The following is a 17,213-nucleotide window of genomic DNA, read 5'->3' on the forward strand; positions in this document are numbered from 1 at the left end:
TACTTCCTACTTTTCAGCTCTTTGGTGGTCATATATGGCCTCTTTTTACAAGCCATTTTGTATCCAAAGTAGAGATGTACCGAATAGCACTATTCGGCTTTCGGCCGAATACCGAATAGTTGAAATATTATTATTCGGTCAAACGAATATTCGGCCGAACATTCGGCCGAATAATAACTCAATATTCGGCCAAAAAAAATCTTAAAATTCGGCCGTATAACACCCATATATTCGTCTAATTTTTCGAAAACTACATTTTCAATTTTGATCTACAACAAAAAAGTAAGTTTTTTTTCAATAGGAAACACTTCCAAGGTGAAGAATTGAACGAAATGATCGTTTTATTGAGCTTTTCAAATCGATCGAAGAAATTATCGTATTGTGTATTTCTTTAACCACTGGACTGCGAAGTGCGACCTTTTAAGTACGAAAGTGTGAATAAAAGTGCGGGATTGCATCGAATCATGTTGGTATCTTCTTCTTTGATTTTTACGACACCTATCCGATTTGATGCCATTGTGCACTTTTATTAGCGTGTTCGCACTTGTAAAAACTTTTGCGATAGTCTAGTGGTGGAATAAAGCTCTAAGGATTTGATTTTCTGAAGTTGAGGAGTTGTATCTTATTAATAATTAACAATTGATGGTATTATTTAACCATTTAATTTTTTTTTAAGTAACTCGGGTAATACTCACTTGATTCGTCATCCGACTTCTGGAAGTGCTTTATAGAAATTGGAGCAAATATACCACCGCAGACCACTGACTCGCATAATAAAGGAAGAACGTGATCGTGTGGGCTACGTGGCCGTGCGGTTAGTGTTACTAAACATATAGCCGTATCGATCCAAGGAATGTCGGTTCGATTCCCGCTTTAGTCCGGAAAACTTTTCGTCAGCCACGTTTTCCGACTCTTCCGCTGGTCGTTGCATGCTAGTCCGTTGTCTAGTGTGGTGCTTCCTTCAAAGGGCATAACCGTCCACTGAAAGCATATTACGGTTTGGTGTCTTTGAAGTGTCGTAAAAAATATCGAAGCTGTGGATAGCCCTGACCGTAGTCGCCTTAATGCCGTAGAACAGAAATTTTTTCCATAGAATCCACCAAATTTGTTTTTTTTTTTTTACATTTTTCATTGTGTGAAACATAATGTTTTATTACATTTTATTTTATTATGTTATTATTCGGTCACTATTCGGCCGAATAACGGGTTTCATTATTCGGCAGACCGAATATTCGGCAAAATCAAAATAATCGAGATATTCGGCCGGCCGAATATTCGGTACATCTCTAATCCAAAGTTCCGATTTTCCGACAATCAATCGCCACCAGCCTTACATTCGAAATAAACTCATTTATTTTCTCTGTATCGCTTTTTATTTCAGTATTGGTTTGTATAAAACTTAGCTACAGATAATCCTTAGCATACGAAAGCACAAAGTCAAGCTTTTTGATATAGCTTTTAAGCTGCCCCGGTTCCAAATAATCCAGCTGTCCAACTTGATCGCAAAACTTACTGCTAAACTCCCCGATAGCCGCTTTCCCCGATTCGCCCTGTTTTTGTCGCTGCTGGTCGTCCTTCTTGGCCAGACTGAACAGCCGATGTGCATCCGACAGGGCTGCCAGGACAAAGTGTTTCCGGTATTTGACCCCACAGTTGCTCGGTCCGGCGAAAAACTGTTCCACGTCCTGTGCCAGTAGTAAACTGGTTTCACTATCCGCCGGAAGTTGCTCTTGGCGGCATTCGTGGCAAACCGATTCCACGGCGAGCTTCTCGCAATCGTAAATGGTGTTGCATTTGAAGTTGCCACAAATCGATATCATACAGTTGACTGCTTCTGGGATGCAGTCCTTGAAATCTCCGTTGAAGTAACGGTACGTTAGGGCGTAAGCTGCCAGAATGTTGGCCAAATTGAACTTCATAAACGTGGAAGGCTCTTTGCTACAAAGCTCCTTGAAGCATTTGATATTCTTCTTAATAGGTGGACACTTTTCCAGGAGTTCCTTTTCTCCCGTGGACAATTTGTTACCCTCAGCAGATTGTACCAGGTCCACCTTATACTGACCCATCCACCAAGGCTCAAGTTCCGGCATAATTTGGCTAACGTCCCCGCTCTCTAAAATGTTCTGAAACTCCATCCGTTCTTCCTTCGTTAACTGTTCCCAAACGGCATCGGCATTGTCCAAATCGATCCCGCCAAGCCGTTCAGCCAAACTGGCAATGTTCTCCTCGTCGTCAGAATCGATCTCTTCGAAACGGTTCTCATCGTCCTCGTCCTCTTCCTCCTCGTCCCCAAAAGGTGCCTCCGCAGTTCCATCCAATCGTTTGAGAATGTCCATCATCGCTTTGGAACTTTGAGCCGATTCCTGCTCGTCGTCTTTGAGGGAAGCCATTTCCTGGATAACGTTTTCCCTGTAGAAGCTCTCCGAGCAGTTTTCATGCTTCTGAGATTTGTAGCAGGACAAGGAGCAATAGAAAATGTTACACCGAGGGCAGCTATATTTGGAGGCTGCGGAATTGCATCTAAAAACAAAGTCATGGATCAGAATCCGATCAGATGGAATGTACTTTGAGCTATAGGATAAGATTTACAATACTTACATCTGGCAGATTTCTTCTTGATCCATGACGATCAGCAGAAGAGGCTTCGAACAGTTCGTTTTTTTTGTAATATTGTATTATTGTCTCAAATTATCAAAAATGTATGCATTGATAAGGTGAAAGCAAGCCGAAGGAATCGTATTGCGTTTTGTTTCTGTTGAGCTGTTGGTGTGGACGAATGGTGTAGCAAAACAAAATGATGATCAAACAAAGCAAGAGCAAAGCAAAACGTCAAACAGTATTTTACCGAAACTTTGAATTTTACCAACTTCAGGGTTATATATAATGCAGCATTTCTCGCGTAACAATTTAAAAGGGTCAATCATCAGATCGTTGATTCTGAGAAATTTCCTATATTTGAATATTTTTACCACATTTTCAATAGTGGTTTCTGCGCTCGTGTACATACACGTTACATGTCACCAACACTATTTAAAGAGTGCTGGTGGAAAATATAAACAAAGATCAGCTGTTCCTAGCAAAATCAAACGGCAGTATTTTCAACCAGCAAATTTGCGCATGTGTTCGTGGCATCGCTCGGTGAGAGCTCAATTCCTATTTCCCGCATAGAAAATTACAGTTCGTCATACATTTCAAACAATACCCGAATAAAAAATACAATACAAAAACAATATAACGTATTGAAACAGTACCATTCAATGTATTGGAAATACAATACAGTATATGTAAAATGACAATACAATTACAGTACAATATATTATTTTGAACAGTTCACTGTATGGTATATGAGATTTTTGCAATATAATGTATGGGTGGTTAAGTATCGTAACAATACAAATATAGATATTTTCTCATACAAACATTTTGAAAATACAATACGATATAATGTTCATGTATTGTCTTGATTAGCAATTCGTGTATTGTTGTACAATACAAAAACAATTCAACGAACTGTATCATGGTTGCATTCGTCGTTACAGCTAATGTCAAGTGACTTCTAAAAAACTACTAATTTTTACTTTTTGAATATTTTTCACCCAACATTTTTTGCTTTCTGAACTTGTTTTGTTTATTTCTTTCAGTAAAGCTACATAGAAAAACCTGACTTAATCCACCGATGGTGAGACTGAACCCTTCTTACATTTCCATACAGGTATGAGATAATTATTATTCATCATTCATTTGGAACCTTGTACCAGTACAGTGGGGATTCGCTCGTTGGGGTTCCGCTACATGGAATGACTCGATGGTTGGATGTTCGCTCATTGGAAAATATTCCAACTAAAAGCACTCAAATGTCAACAGAAAATGTCAAACTGACTTTGACGCCTGAGTATCGTCGCTTTGAAGTCTCCATATATAGAACAAATGCGTATGTATATGTGCGTTTTGTGGCGATTTGCTGTCCAGATGCGTTCGTGTGGAGCATTTTCACCAGCTGTCAGTCTCTCCTACTAACGGGTCGGATTCGCTAGATGGAAGGCAGTCGTGTTGCAACCAGCGAATCCCCGGTGTATAACTAAACTTTAGGATGTTGTGACTATGTTCTATCTGCCCTAATAGTTTAATGGTTTGCGAAAAAGTCCAGGAAACTGCACGTCAAAAGGCGGATATCGAACTTTATTAGTTTTCATACGCTTATTATCATAGTTTAAGAGGGTCTATAAACCCATGTTGCCATCCTGTAAAATAATATCGGGCCTCGGATCAAAAGTCGGTTTTTCAAGCGATCTTTATACCCTTCTTATGTTTGTAAGAAGGGTAAAAATGAATATTTCAGAGAAATTTTTTTTCCAGTACTTTAGAAAATTCTTCCAATGATATCTCTGAAACTAGTAATCCGATTTCAATGAAAATTTGAAGGCTTATGATTGAATGTCAGAGCTTTCATTAGCCGATAGAAGAACTTAAATCGGTTCAAAAATGGCTGAGATATCGATCAAAATGCAGACAGTTGAAAATATTAGAATATGCTTTTTCTAGTACTTTACGATACTGTTTGAATCATAACTCTGTAACGAAATGTCCGATCGCAATGAAATTCAATAGCGTTCTATGGGAATGTTGTAGCTTTCTTTAAGAGCTAAAAGTGTTTAAATCGGTTGACAAACGGCTGAGATAATTGAGTGACATTTTTTGTAACACACACACACACATACACACACACATACGCACACACATACACACACACACATACACACACACATACACACACACGGACATGTGCTCAGTTCGTCGAGCTCTATCGATTGGTATATGAGACTTGGCCCTCCGGGCCTCGGATCAAAAGTCGGTTTTTCAAGCGATCTTTATACCCTTCTTATGTTTGTAAGAAGGGTAAAAAGAGGAAATTTAGAGATTTTTTTGGATAAAATCGATTTTTATCTCTGTAACTTTACGTTCGATTGCAGCATGTTTATGAATGATGTCAAAGCTTTCAATCGATGGAAAAAGAGCTCAAATCGGATCAAAAATAGCTGAGAAATTGATCAAAATGTAAAAAATTGAATATTCTAAAATAAACTTATTTATTTCCAGTACTTTACAAAATTCTTCTATTGATATCTCTGTAACAAATAATCCGATTTCAATGAAAATTTGAAGGGTTATGAATGAATGTTAGAGCTTCCATAAGTCGATAAAAGAACTCGAATCGGTTCAAAAATGGCTGAGAAATTGATCAAAATGCAAACAGTTGAAAGTAATAAAATATGCTTTTTCTAGTACTTCACGATACTGTTTGAATCATAACTCTGTAACGAAATGTCCGATCGCAATGAAATTCAATAGCGTTCTATGGGAATGTTGTAGCTTTCATTTAGAGCTAAAAGTGTTTAAATCGGTTGACAAACAGCTGAGATAATTGAGTGACATTTTTTGTAACACACACACACACATACACACACATACACACACACATACACATAGATCACAAACAAGGAATACTAACAAATTATTAATGGGAGCCGAAGGGCTCAGCATGGCATGGATTAGGAACTAACAAATTAATGATGGAGCCGAAGGGCTTAATGAAGGGTGCGCGTAGCATGTGTCGCCTCTTCTTCGAAGTAATACCGCAAGGTGGTGCCGGAGAAGAATTCTTTACGGTGACGGTGTACCTAGGAGACTGTTTTTTAGTGGGTAGGCGCCCCATTGCGAATCCCACACAGTGCCAAACCATACACTGTGGCATGAGCATGAACAAATACAGGCCAGTCTTGAGAAGATTTTTTAACTCCTAGAGATAAAAAAAAAAAAAAAAAAACACATACACACACACATACACAGTCTTCGTATGCAGCTGTTATGCGCCTCCGAGATGGACAGACGAAGAGTACAATAGTATGTTGGATTTGCTCACAGATACGCTGGTGGGAAGAACGCCGGTAGTCATAGCAGGAGATTTCAACGCCTGGGCCGTAGAGTGGGGCAGCAGATTGACCAACACCAGGGGGTACAGCTTACTTGAAGCTCTGGCGAAGCTAGATGTGAGGCTGTGCAACGAAGGGGCTGTCAGTACATTCCGTAAAGACGGTCGGGAGTCCATCATCGATGTTACGTTCTGTAGCCCATTGTTGTTGGATGACATGAATTGGAGGGTGAGCGAGGAATATTCCCACAGTGATCATCAGGCGATTCTCTACAGCATCGGCCGGCGAATCTCCCCAGCGCCGATGAGAATGAGGACATACGAGCGGAAGTGGAAGACAAAGGACTTCGACAAGGAGGTGTTTATTGAGGCGCTTCGAACATACAGCAGGGTGAACCTTGACGCAGAAGAGTTGACAGAAGTGGTAGCAACGGCTTGTGATGCATCGATGCCGAGAAAGTTGGAGCCTAGGAACCGAAGGCGCCCAGCGTACTGGTGGAATGAGACGCTTAGTACCCTCCGTGCTGCATGCTTCCGAGCCAGAAGACGCGTCCAGAGAGCAAGAACCGAAGTAGAGAGGGAGGAACGGAGAATCGCTTTCCGTGAAGCTAGAGCTGCTTTCAAACAAGAGATTAAGCGGAGCAAGTCCAGCTGTTACAAGGAGCTATGTCGAGAAGCCGAAGAAAACCCTTGGGGCAACGCCTACCGTATTGTGATGGCGAAGTTTAAGGGTCCGGCGACACCAGTCGAAACATGTCCAGACAAGTTGAGGATTATCGTGGAAGGTCTGTTTCCGCATCATGACCCAACAGTGTGGCCGCCTACGCCATACGAAGACGAGGAAGAAGAACCCGGAGGTGTGCGAATCTCTAATGAAGAGCTACTAGCAGTGGCGAAGGGTCTGAAGGTGAAGAAAGCTCCCGGTCCGGATGGGATCCCCAATGTAGCACTAAAAACCGCGATATTGGCGTTCCCGGATTTGTTCAGGACGACGCTGCAGAAACTCTTGAATGAAGGCTGTTTCCCAGACAGTTGGAAGGTTCAGAAGCTGGTGTTGGTGCCAAAACCAGGGAAGCCACCAGGGGACCCAGCATCGCATAGACCTATATGTTTGCTGGACACACTTGGTAAGCTCCTGGAAAGGATCATCCTTAACAGGCTGACACAATGCACAGAGAGCGAGAGTGGCTTATCGAAGAGACAATTCGGATTCCGGAAAGGGATCTCGACGGTGGATGCAATCCGGACAGTTGTGCAGAATGCGGAGAAGGCATCCAAACAGAAGAGGAGAGGCGATCGGTTCTGCGCCGTAGTGACGATTGACGTCAAAAATGCTTTCAACAGCGCCAGCTGGGAGGCTATAGCCTTAGCACTGCATAGAATGCGAGTTCCTGGCTACTTGTGCAGTATGCTAAAAAGCTATTTCCAAAACAGAATCCTGGTATATGAAACGGAGTTGGGTCAAAAGTCGATCAGGATCACGGCAGGAGTGCCACAAGGCTCAATCCTTGGTCCAACGCTTTGGAACGCGATGTACGATGGAGTATTAATGCTGGAGCTACCTAACGGAGTGGAAATCGTTGGATTCGCAGATGATGTCGTTCTAACGGTGACTGGCGATACGTTGGAAGAGGTCAAAATGCTGACGACGGAAGCGATTGACACGATTGAAGCGTGGATGACCGGAGCAAAACTGCAGCTGGCTCATCATAAGACGGAGCTAGTGCTGGTTAGCAACCTCAAAGCTGTTCAGAGGGTTGAAATCAACATCGGTAGACAAGACATTTCATCAAAACGTGCTTTGAAGCATCTGGGGGTGATGGTAGATGACCGTCTAAACTTCAACGCTCACGTGGACTACGCCTGCGAAAAGGCGTCGAAGGCGGTCAACACGATAGCGAGGATCATGCCGAACGTCGGAGGACCGAGAAGTAGTAAAAGGCGTCTCCTAGCGAGTGTAGCGGTGTCTATTCTCAGGTATGGAGTCCCAGTTTGGGCCGCAGCGGTAAAAACCAAGCGTAATCGGAGGATGTTGAACAGCACATTCCGACTCATGGCCATACGAGTAGCGAGCGCCTATAGGACGATTTCATCGGAGGCAGTATGCGTTATCGCTGGCATGATGCCCATCTGCATCACCCTGGCCGAGGACGTGGAGTGTTATGAGCGAAGAGGCACCAGAAATGTGAGAAGGATCGTCAGAACGGACTCGTTGGCTAAGTGGCAGCAAGAGTGGAACAACGCGGAGAAGGGAAGGTGGACTTACCGTCTAATTCCAAATGTGTCACTGTGGGTTAATAGGAAGCATGGAGAAGTGAACTTGCATCTGACGCAGTTTCTGTCCGGACACGGCTGTTTCCGGAAGTATCTGCATCGGTTCGGACATGCTTCTTCACCTTGTTGCCTGGAGTGCGAGAATGTGGAGGAAACACCGGAGCACGTAGTCTTCGAATGTCCTAGGTTCGAAGAAGTGAGGAGGGACATGCGACGAGTCACTGTCGATAACGTTGTCGAAGAGATGTGCCGAGAAGAAAGCATTTGGAACGCTGTCGATAGCACGGTATCGAGAATTATGTCCGAGCTTCAGAGGAAGTGGCGTAGCGACCAACGATCTGCTAGCTAGAGTGAACGCACGAAAAGGAAGAATGGCTGCTCGGTTTCGGGAGACATTCCTTTGCCGGGGAACTCTCTGACGGAGTAGGCTAGATCCACCGTCGGGGACTAGCTGAGTAGACGCGGCGTTGCACCGGTCCCGGGTCGTAGGAGCACCAGTGTACCGGACGATAGGCTTCACCGGAATCGCTGGACTGACTTCGGCACCCTACCGGTCGTCCTGTAAAAAAGTGAAGATCAGCAGTAGCAGCAGCAGCAGGAGAATCGGTCTCGGGAGAACTTCCATCGCCGGGGAATTCTTCGTCGGTGTAGGCTAGGTTCACCGCCGGGGACTAGTTGAGTAGACGTGTCATAGCGCCGGTTTTAGGGTCGTCGGGGCACCAGTGAACCGGAAGCTAGGCTCCACCGGAATCGCTGGACTGACTTCGGCACCCTTCCGGTTGGCTCGAAACGTAGAAAAAGAAGAATCGGTCTCGGGAGAATTTTCACCGCCGGGGAATTCTTCGTCGGTGTAGACTAGGTCCACCGTCGGGGACTAGTCGAGTAGAGTACGTCGGGACGCTGGTAATGGGTAGTCGAGGCGCCTACGAACCGGAAGTTATGCTCAACCGGAATCGTTGGACCGACCTCGGCATCCTACCAGCTGAACAAAGAAAAGGAGAAGGTCGTCGTAACTGTGTGAGTACGCGCCCTGAATGAGTGCAGAGTAGTGTACAAACTGGAGCCGAAGGGCTCAGAATGTTGCATGTAGGTACTAATAAATTGACGGGTCGCCAATGGGCGAAAATAGGTACTAATAAATTACTAACGTGAGGAGCCGAAGGGCTCAGGATGAGGCACAACGTTGAACGGTTTTAAAACTGCTAACAGGAGCCGAAGGGCTCAGGAGCCAAAGGGCTCAGGAGCCGAAGGGCTCAGCATGTAGAGTAACAAATTGAAGAGGTGCGCTCAGCACGTTAGCCTCCCCTCCGAAGTAATACCGGAAGGTGGTTCCGGAGGGTTATGGTACTAAACCTAGGAGAGTGTTTTTAGTGGGGAAGGCACTTTGTGGATCCCACACCGCGCCAAAAATTACACTGGCATGAGCATGAACATATATTATGGATCCGACAGAAATAAGGACAAACATTTTTTTTAAATATATTATTTTCTTAATCTTCAAGCGTCGCGACTAATATTTGAATAGTGCGCTGTGTTCATAAACATCGTAAGAATGCAGCGCCGCACATGTCATTATGACAGTTATGTCGGGAACGAGTCACACGTCGCGTGTCCCACACGCGCGTTCCGATTTGGTGGGCGCGCGACAATACAGGCCAGTCTATGAAGATTTTTAAACTCCTAGTTGCATGAAAAAAAAAAAAAAAAAAAAAAAAAAAAAAAAAAAAAAAAAAAAAAAAAAAAAAAACACACATACACACACGGACATGTGCTCAGTTCGTCGAGCTCTATCGATTGGTATATGAGACTTGGCCCTCCGGGCCTCGGATCAAAAGTCGGTTTTTCAAGCGATCTTTATACCCTTCTTATGGTTGTAAGAAGGGTAAAAAGAGGAATTTTAGAGATTTTTTGGATAAAATCGATTTTTATCTCTGTAACTTTACGTTCGATTGCAGCATGTTTATGAATGATGTCAAAGCTTTCAATCGATGGAAAAAGAGCTCAAATCGGATCAAAAATAGCTGAGAAATTGATCAAAATGTAAAAAATTGAATATTCTAAAATAAACTTATTTATTTCCAGTACTTTACAAAATTCTTCTATTGATATCTCTGTAACAAATAATCCGATTTCAATGAAAATTTGAAGGGTTATGAATGAATGTTAGAGCTTCCATAAGTCGATAAAAGAACTCGAATCGGTTCAAAAATGGCTGAGAAATTGATCAAAATGCAAACAGTTGAAAGTAATAAAATATGCTTTTTCTAGTACTTCACGATACTGTTTGAATCATAACTCTGTAACGAAATGTCCGATCGCAATGAAATTCAATAGCGTTCTATGGGAATGTTGTAGCTTTCATTTAGAGCTAAAAGTGTTTAAATCGGTTGACAAACAGCTGAGATAATTGAGTGACATTTTTTGTAACACACACACACACACATACACACACACATACACACACACAAGGACGACTACTTACGACGGGTGGAGATAGCGGCTTGGAGGGGGGACCCTTAAGCATGGAAGTTAACAACATCAACGTAGGTGAAACAGCGAATCCGTTCGCAAAAAGTGGCTTGCCGAGGTCGCCACCGAAGCAATGCCAACAGCAGGAGCTGGAACAGCAGCAGCTGGAACACCAGCAGAGCGAAGATGAACTGCACGAGCAGCGAACACGTGAACAGGAGCGGCGGGATAAGTCGCAAAGTGAGCAGGAGCAGCGTGAGAGACAGCAGCAACATCAGCTGCAAAGTGCGTGGAAGTTACCCCCGAGGCAATCGAAGGTGGAAGCGGCGAAAACCGTCGTAGATGAGCTTCGGGAATTCGTCGATAAGAGGCACAACGTGCACAAAGACATTAAGGACCTCGTGGCAAGGATTCAAGGAACCCTCGGATCCGCCGTCAAGGACTGGAGGAAAGTGATGCAGAGGATTGAAGCTGTTGAAACCGAGTTAGCGGCGACCAAAAAGGCCCTGGCAGCTGCGGTAGTGCAGCCGGAAAAAACCGGCATAGCCCCTCGGAAAGACAGCAAGGGGAAAGAAAGGTCAGCGGGAATAGGAACTACGCCAAGTTTCACCCCCAAAAGACATAGGTCGTCACCAGGAGACGAAAGACAGGCTGTATCCAAGAAGCCGAAAAACGTAAATCCAAAACCGGCGGATGAAGTGCTCAGAGGGGGACCTGGCGATATCCCATGGCAAGAGGTCCGGAACAAGAAGAAGAGAGGCAAACAGGAGAGTGCCAGAAAGCAAAGGCCAATCAGGAAGAAGGCAAAATGCGAAGCTGTTGTCGTCAAAACTAGCGAGGACACTTATGCTGAAGTCTTGCGGGCCATGAGGACGGACCCTCAACTAAAGGAGTTTAGTGCCGACGTTCAGAAGATCAGACGCACCCAGACGGGAGACATGCTCATCGAGCTAAAAAAAGACTCGGTGAACAAAAGCTCGACATACAAAGAGCTAACCGAGAGAGTCATGGGCGAAAAGGTGCAGGTGAAAGCCATGTGCCCTGAAGTGACACTCCAATTGCGGGATCTGGATTGGATCACCACCGAAGAGGAAGTGAGGACCGCCATAAAGGAGCAGTGCGATCTGGAAACGGTGCAGATGACAGTACGGCTAAGAAGAGCACCGCTTGGTACACAGGCGGCGTCCATAAAGCTCCCAGTAGACGCAGCCAACAAAGCGCTGGAAGTCGGGAAAATTCGAGTCGGTTGTTCAGTATGTCCACTGAAGATCTCCCAGAGACCGGAGGGATGCTACAGGTGCCTGGAATACGGCCACCTGGCACGGAACTGCGAAGGACCAGACAGAAGTAAGCTCTGTAGATGGTGTGGCGACGAAGGTCACAAGGCGCAAGATTGCAACAATAAGCAAAGGTGCCTGATCTGCAAGGACAAAAGTCGCAACAGACACGCGACGGGAGGCCCTAAGTGTCCGGCCTTCAAGCAAGCGAGAAATTCTAAACCGCAGTGGAGGTAACTCAGCTAAACCTCAACCACTGTGACACAGCGCAACAGCTGCTGTGGAAGTCCGTATCGGAATCGAAGTGCGACGTAGCTATCCTTGCCGAGCCGTATCGAGTACCAGCTGGAAACGGTAACTGGATCGCTGATAAGGCGAAGACAGCGGCAATCTGGACGATGGGGAGGTATCCTATCCAGGAAATAGTGTTCCAGGCGGACGAAGGCTTCGTTATTGCAAAGCTTAACGATGTGTACGTGTGTAGCTGCTACGCACCCCCCCGCTGGACATTGGACCAGTTCAACGAGATGCTGGACGAGCTAACCGATAAGCTAGCCGACCGGAGACCAGTCGTCATCGCTGGCGACTTCAATGCTTGGGCAGTTGAGTGGGGCAGCCGTCTCACCAACCCAAGAGGGCGTAGTCTACTAGAAGCGCTGGCAAGGCTGGACGTAGACTTGGGTAACGAAGGAACAACCAGCACCTACCGTAGAGATGGCCGGGAATCAATAATCGACATCACTTTCTGTAGTCCTGTGTTGACGGGAGGCCTGAACTGGAGAGTCTGCGATGGGTACACTCATAGCGATCATCAGGAGGTCCGGTATAGAATTGGTGGAAGAACACAATGCTCACAGAGAGCGAGTACACCTCATGGGCAGATGTGGAAAACGAAACGTTTTAACGAAGAGCTTTTCGTGGAAGCCCTCAGAAGAGAAGAGCAGGTTCTGAACTTGAGATCGGAGGAGTTAACGGCTGCGATGGTACGAGCATGCGACATTGCCATGCCACGGAAGGTCGAGCCGAAATACAGACGTCGTCCGGTATACTGGTGGAATGAGACACTTGGCAACCTCCGCAAAAGATGTCTCCAAGCCAGGAGACGGATGCAAAGAGCCAAAACCGATGGTGAGAGGGAAGAGCGAAGAGTAACATTGAGGGCGGCGAAAGCCGATCTGAAAAGAGAAATTTCGCTGAGCAAGAGAACGTGCTTCAAGGAGTTGTGTCGCGATGCCAATGCAAATCCGTGGGGAGATGCATACAGGGTGGCGATGGCCAAGATCAGTGGTCCAGCCGTACCCGCTGAAACATGCCCAGAGAAGTTGCAGATTATCGTCGACGGGTTGTTCCCACAACACGCGCCAACGGTCTGGCCACCGACACCGTATGGCCAGGAAGGTGAAGAAAGAGCAATCATTACCAATGAGGAGCTCATAGAGGCGGCCAAGAAAATGAAGCCGAAGAAAGCGCCTGGCCCTGATGGTATCCCCAACGTAGCGTTGAAAGCTGCTATCACGGCCAACCCAGATATGTTCCGGACATCACTCCAGATCTGCTTAGATGAGGGACATTTCCCAGCACAGTGGAAAAGGCAAAAACTGGTTCTGCTACCGAAACCGGGTAAGCCCCCCGGTGAACCAGGCTCGTTTCGGCCGATATGTTTGCTTGACACACTCGGAAAGCTGTTGGAGAGGATCATCCTCAATAGACTGATGGCGTTCACTGAGGGAGAGCGTGGACTGTCGGAGTGGCAGTATGGATTCCGGAAAGGAAAGTCAACGGTAGATGCCATCAAAACAGTGATTGACACAGCCGACAAAGCAAGGACAAAAAAACGTAGAGGTAACCGTTACTGTGCTGTCGTGACGATAGATGTGAGAAACGCCTTTAACAGTGCAAGCTGGGAAGCCATTGCTGTGGCGTTACATAAAATGAAGGTTCCGGATTATCTGTGCAAGATACTAGGAAGCTACTTTGAAAACCGGGTCTTGAGCTACAGCACTAGCGAAGGACAGAAGACGAGGTCGGTAAATGCGGGAGTTCCACAGGGCTCTATCCTGGGTCCAACGTTGTGGAATGCTATGTACGACGGAGTGCTGACGCTTAGGCTGCCAACAGGCGTCAAAATCGTTGGATTTGCAGACGACATCACGCTTGTGGTCATTGGTGACTCACTGGAAAGGGTGGAGGTTCTCGCTACAGAAGCAGTGGACGCAGTCGAAAACTGGATGTACGAGAAGAAACTGGTGATAGCCCACCAAAAAACGGAGCTGTTGCTTATCAGCAATCGAAAAGTGGTGCAGAAGGCTGAGATTACAGTGGGAGAACACACCATAGCCTCAAAGCGGGAGCTAAAACACCTCGGCGTAATGATCGACGATCGGCTGAACTTCAACTGCCATGTCGATTACGCGTGCGAGAAAGCAGCAAGGGCAGTCACGGCGCTGTCCAGGATCATGCCGAATAACTCGGCGATTTGCAGCAGTAAGCGGAGGCTATTGTCTAGCGTGGCTACGTCGATCCTGAGGTACGCTAGCCCGGCGTGGGGAACCGCAATGAAGACGAAGAGGAACCGAGTCAAGCTTAGCAGCACGTATAGGCTGATGGCCATGCGGGTAGCGAGTGCCTACCGAACCATATCTTCGGAGGCAGTATGCGTGATTGCCGGAATGGTCCCTATCGGCTACGTTTTGGAAGAGGATAAGGAGTGCTACGAAGCTAGTAGTACTAGAGGAGCCCGGAAGATTGCCCGAGCCGACACGATGGTGAAATGGCAACGCGAGTGGGATACCGCTGAGAAGGGAAGGTGGACTTATCGCCTTATTCCAAATCTGGCGAAATGGGTGAGCAGATCCCATGGAGAAGTCAACTTCCACTTGACGCAGTTCTTGTCAGGTCACGGCTGCTTCAAGAAATATCTGCACAGGTTCGGCCACGCAGAGTCGCCGCTCTGCGCTGAGTGCCCAGTCGTAGAGGAGTCGCCGGAACACGTCATTTTCGAGTGTCCACGTTTTGCTGCGGAACGTAGCGAGATGACAGCGGTCTGCGGTGCTGACGTAACCGTAGACAACGTAGTGGATAGAATGTGTAGCGATGAGGTGATGTGGAACGCGGTGAACATGGCGGTGACGAAAATAATGTCATTGCTTCAGCGGAAGTGGAGGGAGGAACAAGCCGGTGAACCGGAAGTCAGTCTCCAACCGGAATCGCCGAACCGACCTCGGCACCCAACCGGTAGGTAAGCTTGATCCACCGTCGGGGACAAGACCGAGTAGATCGTGGAAAAGCCCCGGAAATTGTAGGCTTCGTGGCCGTGCGGTTAGCGGCGTCAGTCGTTTAGGCATATTGTGCCATGAAGTGTGGGTTCGATTCCCACTCCAGTCGGTGGAAACTTTTCGTCAAACGAAAAATTCATCATTGGGCTACTGGGTGTTTCGTGTTGTCCGTTGCCTAATGTTTGTGATTGTTCAGTCTGTGCAGCCTTGAGCTGAAGACGGTGTAAATTGTCTTGCCAAATTGGTCGTCAGGGCACCTGTGAACCGGAAGTCATCCACCAACCGGAATCGCAGGATCGACCTTGGCACCTATCCGGGCAGCATCGGTACCGGAAGAACTTCCACCTCCGGGGAAGTCTTCGTCGGGGTAGGGTAGATTCACCGCCGGGGACTATCCGAATAGTGCGCGAGAACCTGGAGTGCTAAATGGCATGCGTCCAGCACCGAGAGAACTTCCTTCGTCAGGGAGTTTCTGGCACCCATGGTATCGGGAGCCGAATGGCTGAATATGGCATGTTTAGATCACAAACTAGGAATACTAACAAATTATTAATGGGAGCCGAAGGGCTCAGCATGGCATGGATTAGGAACTAACAAATTAATGATGGAGCCGAAGGGCTTAATGAAGGGTGCGCGTAGCATGTGTCGCCTCTTCTTCGAAGTAATACCGCAAGGTGGTGCCGGAGAAGAATTCTTTACGGTGACGGTGTACCTAGGAGACTGTTTTTTAGTGGGTAGGCGCCCCATTGCGAATCCCACACAGTGCCAAACCATACACTGTGGCATGAGCATGAACAAATACAGGCCAGTCTTGAGAAGATTTTTTAACTCCTAGAGATGCATGAAAAAAAAAAAAAAAAAAAAAAAAAAAAAAAAAAAAAATACACACACACATACACACACACATACACACACACGGACATGTGCTCAGTTCGTCGAGCTCTATCGATTGGTATATGAGACTTGGCCCTCCGGGCCTCGGATCAAAAGTCGGTTTTTCAAGCGATCTTTATACCCTTCTTATGGTTGTAAGAAGGGTAAAAATGAATATTTCAGAGAAATTTTTTTTTCCACTACTTTAGAAAATTCTTCCAATGATATCTCTGAAACTAGTAATCCGATTTCAATGAAAATTTGAAGGCTTATGATTGAATGTCAGAGCTTTCATTAGCCGATAAAAGAACTTAAATTGGTTCAAAAATGGCTGAGATATCGATCAAAATGCAGACAGTTGAAAATATTAGAATATGCTTTTTCTAGTACTTCACGATACTGTTTGAATCATAACTCTGTAACGAAATGTCCGATCGCAATGAAATTCAATAGCGTTCTATGGGAATGTTGTAGCTTTCTTTAAGAGCTAAAAGTGTTTAAATCGGTTGACAAACGGCTGAGATAATTGAGTGACATTTTTTGTAACACACACACACACATACACACACATACACACACACATACACACACACATACACACACACGGACATGTGCTCAGTTCGTCGAGCTCTATCGATTGGTATATGAGACTTGGCCCTCCGGGCCTCGGATCAAAAGTCGGTTTTTCAAGCGATCTTTATACCCTTCTTATGGTTGTAAGAAGGGTAAAAATGAATATTTCAGAGAAATTTTTTTTTTTTCCAGTACTTTAGAAAATTCTTCCAATGATATCTCTGAAACTAGTAATCCGATTTCAATGAAAATTTGAAGGCTTATGATTGAATGTCAGAGCTTTCATTAGCCGATAAAAGAACTTAAATTGGTTCAAAAATGGCTGAGATATCGATCAAAATGCAGACAGTTGAAAATATTAGAATATGCTTTTTCTAGTACTTCACGATACTGTTTGAATCATAACTCTGTAACGAAATGTCCGATCGCAATGAAATTCAATAGCGTTCTATGGGAATGTTGTAGCTTTCTTTAAGAGCTAAAAGTGTTTAAATCGGTTGACAAACGGCTGAGATAATTGAGTGACATTTTTTGTAACACACA

General features: G+C 45.5%; 1 protein-coding gene across 1 annotated transcript; it reads right to left on the reverse strand.

Annotated features, from left to right (window-relative positions):
- Window positions 1–1,330: 1,330 nt before the first annotated feature.
- On the reverse strand, window positions 1,331–2,777 carry LOC5575099 (zinc finger HIT domain-containing protein 2). The gene is made up of 2 exons (XM_001661770.2): window positions 2,599–2,777; window positions 1,331–2,520 (listed from the first exon to the last, which is right to left on the reverse strand). Exons 1-2 carry the CDS (start codon window positions 2,622–2,624, stop codon window positions 1,404–1,406), a joined length of 1,143 nt encoding a protein of 380 aa, XP_001661820.1. The 5' UTR covers window positions 2,625–2,777; the 3' UTR covers window positions 1,331–1,403.
- Between the last annotated feature and the right edge of the window lie 14,436 nt (window positions 2,778–17,213).

The sequence above is a fragment of the Aedes aegypti genome, chromosome 3 (genome assembly GCF_002204515.2).
Source record: "Aedes aegypti strain LVP_AGWG chromosome 3, AaegL5.0 Primary Assembly, whole genome shotgun sequence".
Classification (NCBI taxonomy): Eukaryota; Metazoa; Arthropoda; class Insecta; order Diptera; family Culicidae; genus Aedes; species Aedes aegypti.